At 42.5% G+C, this 20,316-nt stretch overlaps 3 protein-coding genes across 5 annotated transcripts in view; 2 read left to right on the top strand and 1 right to left on the bottom strand.

Annotated features, from left to right (window-relative positions):
* Positions 1–10,227, top strand: part of LOC121546001 (rho guanine nucleotide exchange factor 16) — a 35,373-nt gene extending 25,146 nt beyond the window's left edge. For both annotated transcript variants that reach the window (XM_041856959.2, XM_041856958.2), the window contains exons 9-15: positions 2,320–2,394; positions 3,243–3,335; positions 3,685–3,839; positions 5,866–6,051; positions 8,266–8,336; positions 9,031–9,132; positions 9,308–10,227. In XM_041856959.2, coding sequence (XP_041712893.1) covers positions 2,320–2,394; positions 3,243–3,335; positions 3,685–3,839; positions 5,866–6,051; positions 8,266–8,336; positions 9,031–9,132; positions 9,308–9,447 — 822 coding nt within the window. In that variant the 3' untranslated portion in view covers positions 9,448–10,227. The remainder of the gene's footprint in view (positions 1–2,319; positions 2,395–3,242; positions 3,336–3,684; positions 3,840–5,865; positions 6,052–8,265; positions 8,337–9,030; positions 9,133–9,307) is intronic.
* LOC121546004 (Y-box-binding protein 1) lies at positions 10,018–20,238 on the bottom strand. Its single transcript, XM_041856963.2, is given in 9 exon segments — positions 10,018–10,367; positions 11,049–11,329; positions 12,545–12,642; positions 13,865–14,134; positions 14,136–14,204; positions 14,526–14,615; positions 14,754–14,787; positions 15,102–15,165; positions 19,973–20,238. Coding segments are annotated over 8 exon segments (978 nt in total). The 5' UTR covers positions 20,079–20,238; the 3' UTR covers positions 10,018–10,367; positions 11,049–11,082.
* Positions 17,324–20,316, top strand: part of LOC121546003 — a 54,255-nt gene continuing 51,262 nt past the window's right edge. The window contains exon 1 of one of the 2 annotated variants that reach the window (XM_041856960.2): positions 17,324–18,728. The gene's annotated coding sequence lies outside the window, so the exon portion shown is untranslated. Of the gene's footprint in view, positions 19,342–20,316 lie in introns of both variants that reach the window. The other variant, XM_041856961.2, reaches the window with a different exon arrangement.

The following is a 20,316-nucleotide window of genomic DNA, read 5'->3' as shown; positions in this document are numbered from 1 at the left end:
CACACAAACAACTGGTCAGAGCAGCGCAAGCAGCTCGTCCGATCAACATAAGCACTACTTCGGGGCGTTTCATTGGACAAGGTATGTGCGGCAGCTTCTTGGGCTACACCTCGCACTTTTGTCAGGTTCTATAGTCTTGACATGACTGCGTCTTCGTTGTCACATACAGTACTGGCTGCAGCCAGACGTTAGTTCCCACAAAACATGTACTGTACACATCCCTTTGGGCCCTATATGTCCATATTATAATCCCTTCTACCAGTGCATAGCCGTAGGAGTAGGTTATTCTTTACAATGAGCTGTGTTACCTATTTCTTATTAATTGTATCACATAGCCTGCAGGCTTTGCCTGTATTATCCCTGTCTTGAGTTTGTTATATCAGGGGTATCCCTTTTAGACCTCTTGACTGTGTCCGGCAGTGCCCGTCCTGGTGACCAGCGAGGTTGGTTATATACGATATAGCAAAGTAAGAACTCGAGATGGAAATAAAGTAAAACGAATGGGTTGTATTACAACCCTTGCTGGCTCCCTTTACGGGGGCTGAATGGATCGCTAGAGTGACACTCTCCGGCAGGGCAGTGCGTATTATACCCTCAGGGGCAGGGCATTATGCGTCCCCAGCACAAGGTGCACCTGTGTAATAATGATCATGCTGTTTAATCAGCTTCTTCATATGCCACACCTGTCAGGTGGATGGATTATCTTGGCAAAGGATACATTCTCACTAACAGGTAGATAAATAAACATTTTGTGCGTATGAAAAGGTGTGTTAGTTTTGAGCCGGAATGAATGGCTGCACACCCTATACTGTACCTACACAGGACCAGCTTTGGAAACTACTGTTGTAGGGGGATTGGGTAGCTGTAGAAAATTCCCATGGAGTTGGTGGAATCACCCTTTAATTCATGGACACTTGCGCAGCTGGGCCAGAGCGCTTTAATTAGATCAGGTGGAAATGTCTGACAGATCTCAACTCGTTAAAAGGAGGAAATCGCCACCGGCCGACCTCGCTACTTTCTTTCCCCCAACTCTGTCTAATCCAGACATCCTGTGCGTCCACGAATCAACGTAAATCCACCGAAACTGTTATCTTTCATCTGAACTATCTGTTGCGATCGGGAGAGCAGGCCATCAGTTATTGTTTATAGTTATTACTGCAGAGCGCGGCTTGGAGCGCATGCTTCAAACCTTGTGTTATGTCAATGGACAATGATCACGGCCCTACAGATCATCACCGGCCAATTATGCCATTGATATATGGTTAAAATGTAACGAAATGACATGTACATATGAAGACAAACCTGGAAGGATGAAATATGAAACGTAATTATAATTTGCTAAATTGATCAATCCTGATATCAAACTGATGGAGATTATAGATAGAATAATTGATAACTGATCTAGTTATTTGCATTATCATTCTCATGATTATGATGAATGGTTATGATCCTAAATGACTCAATCATGCTTCATATTGAATTCCTATTGAACTGAATAGCTGAATTTACCTCTATGTTAATAATGAGAATGATTGTTATGATTTGACTTTTGTGATTCTGAATTTGATTGGATACATGTTATTCTGTTTCCTTTGTTATACAGCACAGACAAACGACCCAGTAAATATACCACTTTGTGGTTAAAGGAATTCCTGCCTCAGTCTCCTCCATTCCTCTGTCACCTGACCCGTGACCACCTGTTCACCTTCACTATTGTCAGTCATCCTACCTGTCCAGCTACCCATACCGATTCCAATAATCTTTCAATGGTCCTTCGAGCCGGATTTGAACCAGAGACGTAACTCTTTCTCTGGAACATCACCTAATAAAAGTACAGCCAAGGGCAAGACATTCAGCTCATGCAACTGCAGTCGAGGTTTGGAACAGATGAGCGTTTCCAGATGGAATGCAGGTGTTTTGACAGTGATGAGGATGTTCCAGAGAAAGCGTTGTCTCAGACGGAGGGAGAGTGTGAGCTGGTAGAGGAGAAGAAGAAAAATCTAGACAACTTAAATCATCTCCTCAAAATCAACATACAACCCTCTAACCCTAATATACCTACATTATCCGTAGGGCCAGGAGTTTCTCTTGTCCACGTGAGCTGACCAGAAAAAACTCTGCTTCTAGGCTTACTATAGGGCCCAGAGGTTTTCCTTGTTATATTAGGTGATCCAGCTGATTCCCAGGGTAAATTAGTTATCTGGTATCCAGGGGCTGAAATTGAGTTATTTGTAATCTGGAGGGGTAATAGTAGGTGGTTCTGTGATATTTGGGAGAGCCTCCCTTCCCCAACCTCATCCCTCTCTCTCTCCCTCCCAGACCATCTGTCAGAAGACTCCAGACAAGATGGCAGAGTACTTTGCTGCAGTGTGGGCCCTGAAGGCCATCAGTAAGGTAGGCAACTCCACAAACCCTGCATGTTCATTGTTGCGTCCCTCCTCAAACAAGAGAGAACCTTGTCCATCCTCAAACGTGTCTAAATGTCAACTTATTGTACACTTCCATTTTGATGTATGTCCAATTGTTCTATACATCTATAAAATAAGCATGAGTGGCATATGTTTCGTATGCTGCTGTACCATAATTTCAGCTATGGCAACTTGCATGTCCTTTGCTGTGCATCTGATTATGGAGCATTGAGCAACAAAAAGCGATCTGTAAATAAAATGTATTAATTGTGTTACATGCAGTGGTGTAAAGTAAGTAGAAATACTTTGAAGTGCTACTTAAGTCGTTTTTTGGGGTATCTGACTTTTATTCCACTACTTTTTCCCCTGTCAACCAAAAGTACTCGTTACAATTTCAAATGCTTAGGCAGGACAGCATTATGGTCCAATTCACGCACCTATCAATATAACGCATTGTCATCCCTACTGCCTCTGGTCTGGCGGACTCACTTAACACAAATATTGCGTTTGTAAATGGTGCCTGAGTGTTGGAGTGTGCCCCTGGCTGGCCATAAATAAATAAAAAACACAAAATTGTGCCGTATGGTTTGCTTAATATAAGGAATTGGATTATAGCTTTTTACTTTTACTTAAGTATGGAAATTTAGTACTTGTTCTACCACTGTACTTAAGTACATTTAAAACCACATACTTTTAGACTTCTACTCAAGTAGTATTTTACTGGGTGACTTTCACTTTTACTTGTCATTTTCTATTAAGGTATCTTTACTTTTACTCAAGTATGACAATTTAGTACTTTTTTCCGACTGGTTACATGTATTCTTATCCCATCAGTTGGTGAATAGCTGCAACGATGGAGCAAGGCGGATGGAGAGGACAGAACAGATGTACACTATTCAGAAGCAGATGGAGTTTGGCAAGATCAAGGCACAGACAAGCAGACCTTCACTCCACAGCACTACACTTCAAGAGCATTTTTTAAACCTTTGTCTTTACTCTTATGATAAATTAATCAGTAGTAATACTTACATGTTCGTTTATTTATAAATGTTATTTTAAATATATTGTGACTGTGTGTAGGATTCTGGTAAACTGGTAGGTCTGGTGCACCATTACTTGCTGTAAGCATCTATGAGCCTTTATAATGTCTTATTATTTACATGCTAATGACGAGTTGTAATGCATTACAACCATCATAATATATATTTTGGCTTCAGTAAAGTGTTACCAAAATATTACCTTTTAAATAGACCTGAATCTTGCCGCCTGTCCACAGCCCTTCCCTCTGGTGTCGTCACTGCGATGGCTGCAGAAGCGTGGGGAGCTGGCCGTCTGCACCGAGGAGCTCAGTATCTTCTGGAAGGCCTTCAGCCACAAGAGCTACTACCTGTTCCTCTTCAATGACGTGCTCATCGTCACCAAGAAGAAGAGGTGAGAGAGAGAGAGCCTTGGCCTCTGTCAATACCAAAACAGAAAACAACATAACAAGCTGCAAATATTTGTATGGGCTAAGATTCAAACAATCTTTTAAAAGTCAAGAGCCGTTTAATGTCAGCGCAATGTGGTTTGATTTAATTCCGGCCTCAGTCCATAAAACATTTGTCCCAAGTTGTATCCTAGCAACTTATTCAGACAGTCCATTGAAGACAAGTCCTCTGTCCTTCAACTTAAGCCAATGGAGACTGAGGTCATGACCTCTGTGGAGGTTGAGGAGGGCCATCTGGGAGCTGTCAGTGAGGATAGGGAGAGGAAGGAAAAGTGAAGCTGAGCATGCCTGGGATTCCTATAACCACCTCACAACACATGTCTATTCAGCAGACTCCAGTCAGCGTGTGTGTGTGTCCATGCGCCTGAGAGAAGGCTATATCCATGTCAACGTTGAGAGGAAGTGATATCCCAGTGTGCTGGTGTCACTTTCAAAACTGTAAGATGGCCTCATGACCCAATCTTCAGTCAAAATGACTAGTCTAGAGTAGGCTGTCAAGAAAAGTTATTTCATAAAATCTAATCTAGTGATGGTATTAAACATGCATGTACACTACCAGTCAAAAGTTTGGACACACCTATTCATTCAAGGGTTTTTCTTTATTTTACATTGTAGAATAATAGTGAAGACATCAAAACTATTAAATAACACATATGGCATCATGTAGTAACCAAAAAAGTGTTAAACAAATCAAAATATATTTTATATTTGAGATTCTTCAAATAGCCACCCTTTGCCTTGATGACAGCTTTGCACACTCTTGGCATTCTCTCAACCAGCTTCATGAGGTAGTCAAATGTAATGCATTTCAATTAACAGGTGTGCCTTCTTAAAAGTTAAGTTGTGGAATTTCTTTCTTTCTTAAAGCGTTTCAGCCAATCAGTTGTGTTGTGACAAGGTAGGGGGGGTATACAGAAGATAGCCCTATTTGGTAAAAGACCAAGTCCATATTATGACAAGAACAGCTTAAATAAGCAAAGAGCAATGACAGTCCATCATTACTTTAAGACATGAAGGTCAGTCAATACTGAACATTTCAAGAACTTTGAACGTTTCTTCAAGTGCAGTCGCAAAAACCATCAAGCGCTATGATGAAACTGGTTTTCATGAGGACCGCCACATGAATGGAAGACCCAGAGTTACCTCTACGGAAGAGGATAAGTTAATTAGAGTTACCAGCCTCAGAAATTGCAGCCCAAAGAAATTCTTCACAGAGTTCAAGTAACAGACACATCTCAACATCAACTGTTCAGAAGGGACTGTGTGAATCAGGCCTTCATGGTGGAATTGCTGCAAGGAAACCACTACTAAAGGACACCAATAAGATGAAGAGACCTGCTTGGGCCAAGAAACACGAGCAATGGACATTAGACCGGTGGAAATGTGTCCTTTGGTCTGGAGTCCAAATTTGAGATTTTTGATTGTGTAAGGGCTATTTTTGGCTGTGTAAGGGCTATTTTTACCAAGAATGAGAGTGATGGAGTGCTGCATTAGATGACCTGGCCTCCACAATCCCCCGACCTCAACCCAATTGAGATGGTTTGGGATGAGTCAGACGGCAGAGTGAAGGAAAAGCAGCCAACAAGTGCTCAGCATATGTGGGAACTCCTTCAAGACTGTTGGAAAAGCATTCCAGGTGAAGCTGGTTGAGAGAGTGCCAAGAGTGTGCAAAGCTGTCATCAAGGCAAAGGGTGGCTATTTGAATAATTTCAAATATAAAATATTTTTTCATTTGTTTACCACTTTTTTGGTTACTACATGATTCCATATGTGTTATTTCATACTTTGTCTTCACTGTTATTCTCAATGTAGAAAATAGTCAAAATAAAGAAACCCTTGAATGAGTAGGTGTGTCCAAACTTTTGACTGGTACTGTACGTACAGGATATGTTAACACACTTCCGTATATGGATTTGTACAGTATGTAGGCCTACATGCACAATGTAAAGTAATAAATGTGTGTGTGTCAAGTGAAGAGAGCTACGTAGTGATGGACTATGCCACTCTGGAGAACGTGGAGGTGAAATCGGCGGAGGAGACTGAGGGTCAGACATCGCCACCCGCCAAGGGAGGCTCCGCCCACCTGTCTCTACGGCTGCTGATGTCAAGTAACAGAGAGGGGAGACTGGAGCAAATCGCTCTGGTCGCAGAATCCAGGTATCACAAACTCTCGCATACTTGAGTCCAATACATGCCCTAAACTTGTTATAAGCATGTATGAGTCTTTTTAATGTCTTATAATAAGGCTTATAATGGTATGTCTCAAAAGGGTATCATAAGAGATATAAAGGGGGTTATGCATGCTCAAGACAAGTCTTGCAATGCATGTACAGTGGGTAGAACAAGTATTTGATACACTGCCGATTTTGCAGGTTTTCCTACTTACAAAGCATGTAGAGGTCTGTGATTTTTATCATAGGTAAACTTCAACTGTGAGAGACGGAATCTAAAACAAAAATCCAGAAAATCACATTGTATGATTTTTAAGTAATTAATTTGCATTTTATTGCATGACATAAGTATTTGATCACCTACCAACCAGTAAGAATTCCAGCTCTCATAGACCTGTTAGTTTTTCTTTAAGAAGCCCTCCTGTTCTCCACTCATTACCTGTATTAACTGCACCTGTTTGAACTCGTTACCTGTATAAAAGACACCTGTCCACACACTCAATCAAACAGACTCCAACATCTCCACAATGGCCAAGACCAGAGAGCTGTGTAAGGACATCAGGGATAAAATTGTAGACCTGCACAAGGCTGGGATGGGCTTATAATAATAATAATAATAATAATATGCCATTTAGCAGACGCTTTTATCCAAAGCGACTTACAGTCATGCGTGCATACATTTTTTGTGTATGGGTGGTCCCGGGGATCGAACCCACTACCTTGGCATTACAAGCGCCGTGCTCTACCAGCTGAGCTACAGGACAATAGGCAAGCAGCTTGGTGAGAAGGCAACAACTGTTGGCGCAATTATTAGTAAATGGAAGAAGTTCAAGATGATGGTCAATCACCCTCGGTCTGGGGCTCCATGCAAGATCTCACCTCGTGGGGCATCAATGATCATGAGGAAGGTGAGGGATCAGCCCAGAACTACACGGCAGGACCTGGTCAATGACCTGAAGAGAGCTGGGACCACAGTCTCAAAGAAAACCATTAGTAACACACTACGCCGTCATGGATTAAAATCCTGCAGCGCACGCAAGGTCCCCCTGCTCAAGCCAGCGCATGTCCAGGCCCGTCTGAAGTTTGCCAATGACCATCTGGATGATCCAGAGGAGGAATGGGAGAAGGTCATGTGGTCTGGTGAGACAAAAATAGAGCTTTTTGGTCTAAACTCCACTCGCCGTGTTTGGAGGAAGAAGAAGGATGAGTACAACCCCAAGAACACCATCCCAACCGTGAAGCATGGAGGTGGAAACATTATTCTTTGGGGATGCTTTTCTGCAAAGGGGACAGGACGACTGCACCGTACTGAGGGGAGGATGGATGGGGCCATGTATCGCGAGATCTTGGCCAACAACCTCCTTCCCTCAGTAAGAGCATTGAAGATGGGTCGTGGCTCGGTCTTCCAGCATGACAACGACCCGAAACACACAGCCTGGGCAACTAAGGAGTGGCTCCGTAAGAAGCATCTCAAGGTCCTGGAGTGACCTAGCCAGTCTCCAGACCTGAACCCAATAGAAAATCTTTGGAGGGAGCTGAAAGTCCGTATTGCCCAGCGACAGCCCCGAAACCTGAAGGATCTGGAGAAGGTCTGTATGGAGGAGTGGGCCAAAATCTGCAGTGTGTGCAAACCTGGTCAAGACCTAAGACCTACAGGAAACGTATGATCTCTGTAATTGCAAACAAAGGTTTCTGTACCAAATATTAAGTTCTGCTTTTCTGATGTATTAATTACTTAAAAATCATACAATGTGATTTTCTGGATTTTTGTTTTAGATTCCGTCTCTCACAGTTGAAGTGTACCTATGATAAAAATTACAGACCTCTACATGCTTTGTAAGTAGGAAAACCTGCAAAATCGGCAGTGTATCAAATACTTGTTCTCCCCACTGTAACATAATGCATTATACTGCATGTTTTATAGGGATAGTTTTAGCATATTTGTTTCACCCAAACTGTTCTAAAAGTTGTTTAAATGGTTATTTAGCAACATCCAGAATATCATGGCTAGCGTTGGAGAATGTAGCAATGCTAGTGGAAACCGATTGTATGAGTTAGAGGTCGGGCCGGTTCATTTAAAAGCATGGGTGAAGTCACCTCACCTGCTTTCCCCATGCACCACTAACTGATACAATCAGTTTCTACTAGCAATGCCACATTCTTTAATATTTGAGTGTCTGATCTTTGTCTTAATTTCAAGGGTTGACCGAGCTCGTTGGGTGAGTGCTCTCCGGGAGCACAAGCAGATGGAGAACAGGACCAGTACAGACGGTAGGATTATTTGATGCAATCTACCTTGATTGCAGTGAAACATGATATCGTCCATCTTTTGGCTATTTAGATAATATAAGCAGTATATCTCAGTTCCCAAGCTTTTCTGAACTGCAGCACACCTGGATCGGATAAACATTTTATTTCATAGTAGAATGTTTCATAGTCTGAACAAAATGTTTATGTATAAATGGATGGTTCGGATTACAGGATACCAAGGTCATATTTTTCCATATTCTGTTTGTTAGTTCAGATTCTCTTAGATCTGTAGACCATACTTTTTTAATGGCTAGCTCAGAATGAGCTTTCCAAAAGTTGAGATTAGTCCTTTCGGGAACCCAGATACTTTATTTATAAATCCCCATCATTGGATGTTTAAACATTTGACATACCTATTAGTCGTTTAGCAGACGCTCTTATCAGGAGTGACCTTAGTTAGTGCATTCATCTTAAGATAGCTAGGTGAGACAACCACATCACAGTTGTAGTAAGCACATTTTTTCTTCAAGAAAGTCAGTTAGTAGGAAAAGACAAGTGCAAGCTTTTGTTTTCTTGCACATTTTGGCTCTAATTGAAACACTGAGGGCATACATGCATCTGCTATTCGGCTCTCCTACACTCTTCTCTATTCCATTTTAATGACATGGTAATAACGTATTACTAATAAGTGGGCCTTTGTGGTGGTGTGTTTCAGGCCTTCCGCAGTATGAGGCCACCAAAGCCTACATGCCCAAGGAGCCAGACGAGCTAGGCCTGCAGCAAGCAGAGGTAGTCATCCTCCTGCAGATAGAAGACGGTAAGTCTGGACATAAAGTCTCAATAGAAACAAGCGGACCTGGTCAAAACGGTAACACATACAGGTATAATGAATCATAAGACTTGTCCATAAGTATTTATCAACTGCGTATGTTAGATCATCATGTTGAGCCATCAAAGGCGCTATAAAGTGTTACCAAAATATCCTGTCGTAGACTGGTGCCATGGAGAGAGGATGAGGGACGGAGAGAGAGGCTGGTTCCCCGCCAACTGTGCCACTGAGATCACCAACCGCGCCGCCATGGAGAACAATGTACAGCGTATGAAGCGTCTACGCAAGGAGACCAACGTTTAAACAACTTTCTGCCAGCCAACCAAGATACCTGCCTCCATATCGGTCACAGACCACTTGCTTAAGGGTCAGAGGAAGTTACTGGTTTGTTGCCCTGTACATTTGAAATAAGCAACATTGGTCTACTGGTGATTAGTGGAAAATGGTAGTGCTGTATGAATTTAATTGTACAGCTATGTACTTGTCATAGCTAGTTATTCTGTTAATGTTATTAGAATTTCTATTGCACATATTCATTTGAAACCAATGCTGTTGCATGGTGATGTGACAACCCATGTCAGTAATACCTATGTTATGGGGCCAATTGGATCATGTGAGTGCCAAATACATAAAAATTCAAACTTGTAAACATTTTATCTACAACTTTATATTGGCTAAATTATATAACCAACCAATAAGTGCCTCTCTCCTTCACTGAAGGAATGTTATATTCTGTAGTTATTTTAAGTGTTTATTGCCATTCATCTGGAAGGTGCAGACTATTTATTGGTGGGGTGTTGGGGTAAAACAACACATTGTAATACATCAGCCATGTTATGGTGGTCCCATTTAGTCAGGCAAAACAGTTGAGTAGACAGTTGACCTTTTTTTATTTGAGCTTGCATTTTGTTAAAATTCATGTTTGAATACATAAAAAGTTATTTAAAAATGTCAAACTGACCAGATATCAAATTACTTTTCTTTTAAAAACCATTTGGTGTAAAAACTTAGGACCGATTTAGAAAAAAAAACATCTGCCGTTTCCCAATTTTTTTTTTTTTTTTTTTTTAGCTGTCACAAAAATAATGGAACAAAACAGGTCTGCATAGATTCTGCAGGCAAATCGGTGGTAATCTGGTCAAACGCATGGTACAAGCTTAAGACGATCGTCAAGTCATCTGTTTCTTATTGCTCAGATCTTTGATGTTTCTTCTTGATGACAACTGTAGAGGAATAAAAGAGGGAGAGATTGTTAGAGAAGATCCAGTAAATGTATCAGTAAACTCAGAATGTGCAGCAGCATCACAACAGACAGGAGGACCAACAGACACAATGGCAGGAGGGCTGCAGTCAGTCAGGCAGCCAGTTTGCTTGATCAAATCCATGGCATCACCTCATTCTGCCCCTGCCTTGGATGATGGAGCGCAGCGTCAATGGAAGGTGCAGACTGATGCTGGCTTTATAACTCGAGTGAACTGGCCAGAGACACTACACCAAGGCCTACTGCCATCTGATGGACTTTATGATATGTTGTAAATTGGGGGTCTCAAACTGGAGGCATGCGGGCCAGATGCGTCCTGCAAGCAGATTTAATGCGGCCAGTGGTTGAAAATGTTGATCATATATTGAGAAGTGCTGTGAATGACTACAGCTAATCAACTGATCATACAATGCATACTGAGGACTCAATCAAACCCTACTTAACCAGGTTTCTGGGATAAGTTATCATTTGGCAAAATTCTGCCAAATTCAGAGTTGTATTTTTTACATGAACCATGAATAATCCAGCACAGTCCACTATGAACAAAATCTAAGCTTGACTGCATGGAAATTCAATCCAGCATGTCAGGTATGCAGATCTGATGAGCGCCGAGTAGCAATATTTGGGTTTGTTGGGGACTCACCCGGACGATGTTAGAGATGGTATGCCGGTAGTTTCTACTCAGCCCCGCCCTGCTCGGCTGCGGGAGCGGACGTTTTCTCAGGGGATGGTTCACCGTCGGCCTTGGCCTCCTTGCCATCCTGGGGCTTGCCACCGGTCTGTGGGCGTCTGCGGCGGTAGTTGAAGTTTCGGCGGTAGCGTCGCTGGCGGGGCTCCTGGTTCTCGCCGTCACCACCCTGGTTCTCCTTGTTTTCCCCCTCGCCGTCCCGTACCGGTCTGGGACGGGGTGGACCACCACCTCTGCTGTAGGACGGGACACACACTTTAACACCTGCCTAATCTTAAAACAGTCCCTAGCACCCAACTTCAAATTATGACAGTAAATTCCATTTCAATTCAGGAAGTAAACTGAAATCCCAACTCAGAAACATTGAGTAAAATTGGAATTTCAGATGACTACCTTAATTGAAATGGAATTGACCCCAACCCTGGGGTTTGCAGATTTGATGGAATTGGAGGTGTCCAAAAGCAATTATGGGGATTTGATCCACCTGGCTTAGGGGAGGTTGTGCATTACATGGCTGCAAGGAGACTTGGCCCAAGCATCTTGTGAACCATTTGTGTGTAGTATGTGAAATGTGCTGCCTTGTCCTTATATTATATGAATGGGCTTCTGTCAAGTCTGCCATATACTCAAACAAGCTAAGAATTTACCATGGCGTAGCAGTGCCACCATGTGTTTGAGCTTATAAAACAAGTGGTGGAGCTCACTCCTGTCATGGGTATGAACCTGTACACCAAGTTGTGGCTGTGCCCTCCACTACCTCTGATTAAGTACCAATTTAAATACCATGGTGCTTACTGGAAGAGAGTAAAGGCAGTGCCATAACAATGACCGCAGGTTTGACAGGCCATAACACAGCCAAAATGGGAACAGGAATAACCTGAGAAAGTAATGGGCCATATACAGGGTGGTTGAGGGGGAATGACAGTAGACGTTAACTATGTATATGCTGAGATCAGAGGTGTTTATGCTCTCTCCATTATTATTGTCAGAGAAGAGACATTAGAAACTCATCACTTCAACGGCATTGATGTTTACATATTGTTTGGTTCAGGAATTATTCAAGATCATAGTCCATAGATAGTTTGGCCAATTCGCCATGTTCATACATTTCAGAATACTTCTATTAATAAAAACAAAATCAGGACTAAAGAGACATGAAGTCGTTGTCATTTCTGAAGGAGTACCCATAGAGAACATTTAAATGCAAGGTAAAACAAACTTTCGGAAGCAGTTGCCATTCAATGTTAGGCTGCAATAAGGGGAACGCGCAGTCAGTAAACTGCCCAATGGTAACGTCGCAGTAAATACATTCCGAATCACATACCTTTGCGACAAATTCACCTAACCTTTAGTTGACAGACAAATTATATACGGCTTTGAATTTGTCAAAGCTTTCTGCTGTTATATAACCCCTTGTTGCAGCCTTGTGTCAATGAACTCAACACGCAAACCTTGGTCTGAACCTTGGTCGGAAGCCTCTGTAGTTGTTCTGCCTCATTGGTTTGTTGCCCTGGTCTGGACCTCCCTGGTTCTCGTCACCTTCGCCACCCTAAAAACAAACAAGAGTTAGTCACACCAATACATCACTGTGCTCACCACGTCCTGATTCAATACCCTAGATCCGGGTCTGAAACTCACCTTTTGGATAGAACGAGTTTTGAAAAACAGGAAAAAATATGCTCTGATGAAGGTCGACTGACCGAATGTTTAGCTACTATTAAAATGTGCAGCTACTTTTTCCTGTTTTGCATTTTGCTTCCAGCACCTTCACTAATCACCAGCCACTGATTCACTGAGGAAATCAGTGACTGATTTCTTCAAATCAGTATTTGTCTGATGGTTTGCAGCCAACTTCAGGTGCTGTCAGTATATTATACGAACCCAAGTGTTTTCCACTAGTGCTAGCTTGACTCATTTTCAACCGGATACTTTTCCACTTAAATTAACAAGGCTCCTTTTCAATTAGCTAGTCAGAAAAAAAAGTCTGCTAAGCCCTCCCGTTTGAATGAACGATATGCATCTTCTAGTAATCTATTGATAGGACAGATGCCTGTCAGTTACAAAGTCAACGATGACAGAGAAACAATGCTAGTTTGACAGTCTGCTGTCCGTCCCGCCTCTCATTACCTGGGTATATGTTGTGTGCGCCGTGGTTGCAGTCAAATTTCTTTACACGGAGGGGGAGAGCATGAATTTGCACGTCCCATATGTGGTAACAATGAGTCAAAATCCAAATTAGCCTATTGTTTTCTGACACATTTATTTCATTTCGCGTGCAGGGTCCGACATTAAAGAGCAAAAACATGTACCGGGCCAGAGCTTTTCAGCGCATTTTTGCATTCCAGTTCAACATTTACCTGCAAAAATGGCTTAACCCTGGGGGGCAAGCCACTCTGGCTACTCCATGTGCTTGTGGAAAACATTGCTATATATAGATTGAAGCCCTGCACGTGTGGCGATCAGCAGTAGGTGTAACATTTACATTTACGTCATTTAGCAGACGCTCTTATCCAGAGCGACTTACAAATTGGTGCATTCACCTTATAACATCTGGGGTTTGTGTGAATGTTTGATTGATAGACCTATTTCGGTCAAACCGAGGTTTGATTTTGGTCTGTTGACCAGTGGTTTGGAGCCAACATTAAGTACAGTCAATATATAGACCTATTTTGTCTGGCCAAAACCAAGTGTGGCGCGCATGTTTGACGAGAGTGTGTATGACATCACTGGAACGGGGCCAGACTGCTTCAGGAGTGCCTGTGACAGCGTACCTCAGTCATCTCTCCGCGAGGTGCGTTGGTGTACGGGGGCCGACGGCCGTAGCGTCTACGTACAAAGTATGGAGGGTAGCGCCGTCTCCCAGGGAAGGAGGGCCTGTGCTGCTGGGGCTGCATTTCTCCCTCTGGGGCGCTCTCGGTGCCCTCACGGCTCTTGCGGGGGGGCCGCTCTCCTTCGCCCTCGCCGTCGCTCTGGTAGTTGTCTGGGTATTCGCCGTCACGGGCTGGGCCCCTCCTGCGGGGGTACCGCCTGTAGCGGTTCCGGGTCAGCGGCATACTTGCTCCCCTGGACTGGGACACCCGCTGGGCCGGTGACATTGGCTGCCTCTGCTCCCTGGGAAGAGATACATACAACACTGCTCGGACCACTGGGGTGCACACTACCCTTCTGGAGTATGAAGTTGTTTTAGCTGTGTATCGTTGCATGATAGTGTTGACTGGTCAAATCCAAAATTGGGCACATTAGAATCACTGATTATCATAACTTTGAGGAGGTACGAGAGTTTAAAGTCTAGAATTTGATTGCCTTCAAATATTCCTAAACATATTAAACAAGTCGTATTAAATAATTTGTGAGCCTGCAAGAGTGGTGCCAATTGATATGACAGCTAATAATATAAAGCTCTCTGTTGTGTAAAAAAAAAGTTGTAACTACCTTCTCCCCTTCAACCACATCAAACTCCACAGTTTCTCCATCTCCAACACTGCGAAGGTATTTCCTTGGGTTGTTTTTCTTTATGGCCGTCTAAAAAAATTATAAAACATTTAATTACAAACTTTTGTCTTTGAGGTGCCAACTACAATGGAATTCTGATTACTGGAAACAGTTCAATGTTAGGCAATAAATTACTTGATCCATTGGAGAATTTGGGAAGATTGTTACCTGGTGGACAAAGACATCTTCTTTTGTGTCATTCCTTGTGGGTGAAGGGAGAAAAAGGTGTAGTTAAATATAAGCCAGTAAAACCCATTGGATTAAAAATGTTGATTGTAACATTGAGGCTAACAGATTTTAACAGAATCAACTGGCTTAGTTGTGCATTCATTGAGTCTTTTCACAATAACAAGAGCATGCCGTAAACAGCCAAATCAACTTCCCAACTTACATACATAAGTAAGAAATACAACTGTAAGAAAATCCAAGCCGTAATATGATTGGGAATGTTCCCTCACACACACCCCCGTCATATTAGTGTCTTTAGGAGACACCTGGGAGAGGGGGGCAACTTGCCTGTTGATGAAACCGTAGCCATTTCTGACGTTGAACCATTTGACTGTACCCAAGACCTTAGTTGCTGGAAGAAAAAAAATATGTATACACAATTTAGGTGTGAATAACGCAACAAAAAAAATTGCATTCAAATTAATGATATACGGTGGAACCAACTCCAATAGCCCTAAAACAAATTGAACATGCACATTAGCAGTTTCTTTCTCATTCAAATATTGCGCATCAAAGGCAGGAAATTGTGAGGAGCACTTCAAGAGGGCAATCTAATGGCAAGACTGATAGAGACTACAGACAAGGACCAGAGAAGATACTGGGAAAGCAAGCTATATTTAACCCCCAACTGTTGGGCTTTTTATAGATTCAGATGCTAAACCATTGGCATCTGCTGCCACCTGCCATGGCATGGTCCAATGCAAAGCACCATTACAGTGGCACGACTTTCACTGTGGACAGGATGGTCATGACCCACCCCCCCATTCTGAAATTGCATTTTGTCCCTCCCAGTTTTATCATTGCACTGTGATAAAAAAGCTCATGTTTCATCTCGACTGCGGTGAATGAATTAACTAGCTTAGTAGCTACCACAGCCAGTTCAGCTCTAGCTATCTGTCAGATATTAATAATAGCCACTGCATATCGCTATCCAACAGTTGTTTGTATGGAAATGTTTTGTAGCCTTTGTTTTGTCCCGTTTCAACAGAAGTAAATGAACTTGGCTAGTTTTCGCCAGTTGATGTACAGTTGAAGTCGGAAGTTTACATACACTTAGGTTGGAGTCATTAAAACTCATTTTTCAACCACTCCACAAATGTCTTGTTAACAAACTATAGTTTTGGCAAGTCGATTAGGACATCTAATTTGCGCATGACAAGTAATTTTTCCAACAATTGTTTACAGACAGATTATTTCACCTATAATTCACTGTATCACAATTCCAGTGGATCAGAAGTTTACATACACTAAGTTGACTGTGCCTTTAAACAGCTTGGAACATTTCTGAAAATTATGTCATGACTTTGGAAGCTTCTGATAGGCTAATTGACATCATTTGAGTCAATTGGAGGTGTACCTGTGGATGTACTTCAAGGCCTACCTTCAAACTCAGTGCCTCTTTGCTTGACATCATGGGAAAATGAAAAGAAATCAGCCAAGACCTCAGAAAAATTGTAGACCTCCACAAGTCTGGTTCATCCTTGGGAGCAATTTCCAAACACCTGAAGGTACCACATTAATCTGTACAAACAATAGTACGCAAGTATAAACACCATGGGACCACGCAGCCGTCATACCGCTCAGGAAGGAGACGTGTTCTGTCTCCTAGAGATGAACGTACTTTGGTGTGAAAAGTGCAATCCCAGAACAGCAGCAAATGACCTTGTGAAGATGCTGGAGGAAACAGGTACAAAAGTATCTATATCCACAGTAAAACGAATCCTATATCGACATAACCTGAAAGGCCGTTCAGAAAGGAAGAAGCCACTGCTCCAAAACCGCCATAAAAAGCCAGACTACAGTTTGCAACTTCACATGGGGACAAAGGTCGTAATTTTTGGAGAAATCAAACGAAATCAGCGGCCAAACGATTGAAGGTCGATGGTCTGTCGTTTGTTTCAGTGCACTGAATTTTTACAAGCGTCTGTATAGCATTGTAACATGAAACATCTGCCAGTTTCCCTAACTAATTCCCTACCTTTCACAATGACACAGTAATAAACAGCTCTACAGGCTTCACTGTCATCGTGCAGTCAGTACACAACATTATGCTCATCAAGTCTTAGCAGGATCGCATGGTGGCAGGTGTCCCAGCAGGGTTAGACAGCCAGGGAAGATCAGTCTACGGAGCTCAGGTGAATCTTGCAGTATATTAATATCAGTGAATGATACCCATCTTGAGTTGATGGGTAGACCTACAGTAGCTACAGGACAGCAGCTTAATCTTAAAGCTACAGTCTGGAATCTGGGATATGGTCATTTCAATTATTGAACCATTGATTCTACTCTTGGTTAATATAATGTATAAATGTACACCAAGGTCATTATTTTTGCAGGGTCAATCATCCAGGGAAGACCAGTCTGACAAAGCTGAGGTGAGTTTTTGCAGAAAGAACACTCATCTCTGTGCATTAAGCACTGGACAAGCCAGATGCTTCAAATATTGAAACTATTTTAAGGCAGTCTGACAAACCTCAAAAGTTGATTTCCAAACTGTATCAAGGGTTGATAGAGGCTTTTCCCGATGACACAAAAACGTAAAACAAAAATGTGAGGGAAAACCTGGTAGAAGCTATTGATGATGAATGGATGGATACAAATATGTTTGAATGCCGAGTCATGTTCATATAATCTCAGACAAATAACTGCAGTGTAAAACCATCCATAGAAAGTACTATATGCCAGCGAAACAACACGCACTCAGAAATGTAATTCCTCTTGTGGAGGTAAATTAACAAAAAGGGGACATTTGCATATGTTATGGTCTTGTGGAGGCTGGCTGAATTCTGGCAAAGAGTATGTTCTTTTATCTCAGCATGTCTACAGATTCTCCCTTCTCCCTGTTTTTGTTTGCTCGGAAATGTTGAGACCGGAGACTTATCACAAGAAACTATAACCAAGCATTTATTAGCGGCTAAGAAATGCATTGCCATTAATTGGAAGGTTGGTTATCCTTCCACAATAACACAAAGGATGGAAGAAATGTCAAGTTATGTATCACTATATTTGATTACAAGATTAAGGCTATATTGGGCAACTTTCATAAAGTCTGGATGCCTTCTATGGAATACAGTATGACAAAAGAAGTCTATTGAAAACATGCCCACGTCAGAGGAGATATCTATTTAGGCAATTCCTAGCTGCTGGGCTGCTCAGTCTTGGCCCTGGGGGGCTGCCGTCCTGTAGTTTGTCACTCTGGCCTAACACACCCGAAACCAGTAATGAATGTTTCACTAAGATCCTAAAGCTGAGTGGGGGGGCTGCAGGGTGGTGGACCCCTAGGAACAGGATGGGGCAACCCAGCTATATTGTGTGCAAGTAAAAATAGCTCTTACAGTGTCCTATTACAGATTAATTATATGGAGGATGTGCTGTTTGTTTGTAAATGTATGTTATTTTTTATTACTTGTTTCCAAACATTTCCCTTGGGAATAAAAAGAAAAAATGGGAAGGAAATATTTATGGGAGAGTCTTGTTATTGACTAGACTGGTGCGAGTCAGGCGTGCAGGCGGCTGGCTAAAAGTGCCCATCCTACGTGACGAGGGTCTTATGAGGACAGAACATATCAGTACTAGCCTAGACATTCAGTGTGGCCTACCAGCATTTAACCAAACTGATCAGAGTGAGAGTGCATGCCCTGGAGGTAGCATAGCTAATGTAATGTGTAAGCTGGGCTACTAATTATTTAATGCGCAGAACTGCCTGGGCATAATTTATGAATACTAGGTAACTAGCTAGACGCAAAACCATTTCCCCAGTTCAAATGCGCAAGTGCTTGAATCTTCGCACGTGTTGTCGCGCCCTATGAAGATAGCTAGCTAAATAGCAAGCTAACGTTAGCAGATTATCTTTGGTCTCAACCATGTGGTTGGACATGAGCCAGGATGTCATTCATCGCATCAAATGAATACCGAGTGAGTATTTAGAATGCGAGTGGTGGGTACGGTTTCATGCGTGATAAAACTACAATTGTCAGCCAAAGCGAGACGAAATAAATTCGTAGAATCCGAACATCAAGGCGGACATTTTGAGTGCCCCTCTAGCTATCAAGTCGACCGAATGGAAAGCTAGCCAGCTGACTAGCTTAGCCATCTGCAACTTAACACTAAATAATAATTTTGCATCATACACTTAGTTATATAGTTATCTAACGTTAGCAACGTATTAGCTAGATGGCTAGCACGAGCGCAATCAAGCAAGTTAATTAGTATGTGCATGGCTGCGAACAAAGGGATACGACTGCAATTGTGATTCGTGGCTGCAGTGTAGTCAGACAGAGGCCTCCATCAATGAATTGTTTGTTCCAAGTCCCTAAACGGCTATTATTACTTTAGAAACTGAAATACACGCAAAACTGTTGTATAAACGACCAATTTATTGGTAACTGTTCTTTATGTGCAACCAGTGCGTTACGAATCCGGGAACCGGTCAATGATCACGGCCAATATCAACCTCTTCAAACTGTTTAGTAGACAGGCTAACTGCTGGCTAAAACACTGCTGAATGCACGAGAATGCGGACAAGGAGGTAAGGCTAATCTAGCTACCGTTGGTTACAATTACAACATGTGCCAAACCACTGAGGCCATCCCACATTCATTACAGTATTAATTAGTTAGCCAACTAACGTTACCTCTGAACTTGTCTCACAGATCAGGTGTGTGGTCAAACTGACTGACGCGTTACCCGTTAGGTAGCTAACTAAACTTTAGCTAGTATGTGAATTTGGCTACGGTCGTTAGGTAGCAAAACATTTGTAGACCAACAGACATTTTGAATTGGCACATTGGCCAACTAACGTACTGTTAGTCGAAGTTAACGTTGACTATAGGAACGATAGATAACGTTAAACGATTTCAAACCAGCCATCCTGCTAGCAAACTAAATAAAGGAACTGAACACTACACTAGTTAATGGTTGCTAACTAACAACTAGCTAGCCAATAACAATATTAGCATAATTTAGACATAGCTATTTAGGTAGTTATGTTTTAATCAGAGGACGTTATGTGAACTAACATTAGTTAGCCAACGGAAATAGCTTATAGCTAAGCGAATTGTAGCTAAGTCAGTAAGCTTTTTGGGAGTAACGTTAGCGTGCCAATAAATCCACATTTGCATTTAATGGTTCACCTGGCTAACGTTAGCTATCTTGCTTACCGATGACCTTCTTATCCCCCGCGGAAACGGCGGCTGCCGCCGGGTTGGATGGGCTCTCCGCATCGACAGCAGGCTCCGGCGGTTGTGTCTCGGCCTCGCTGCTCATGGTTTCTGGTTGGTTATGGCTTTTGCCGGCGGTGGCTCTCTAGTGTGTTTCCCGGTGCTAGATGGTAACCTGGGCCGGCGGTGGTGGGGGCTGCTGCCTTCGGGCTCTGAACTTTCCTCTCTCCGCTCCCGTTGCCGATCGAACTGGGAGGAATGACAAAAGATGCAGAGGAATATCCCTAGCCATAGTCCCGCCCACTCTGTAATATAATTGGTCAAATTCCCTACTTCTCCATAAA

Source organism: Coregonus clupeaformis, chromosome 30 (assembly GCF_020615455.1).
Source record: "Coregonus clupeaformis isolate EN_2021a chromosome 30, ASM2061545v1, whole genome shotgun sequence".
Lineage (NCBI taxonomy): Eukaryota > Metazoa > Chordata > Actinopteri > Salmoniformes > Salmonidae > Coregonus > Coregonus clupeaformis.
This window is presented reverse-complemented; position numbering and strand designations above follow the sequence as displayed.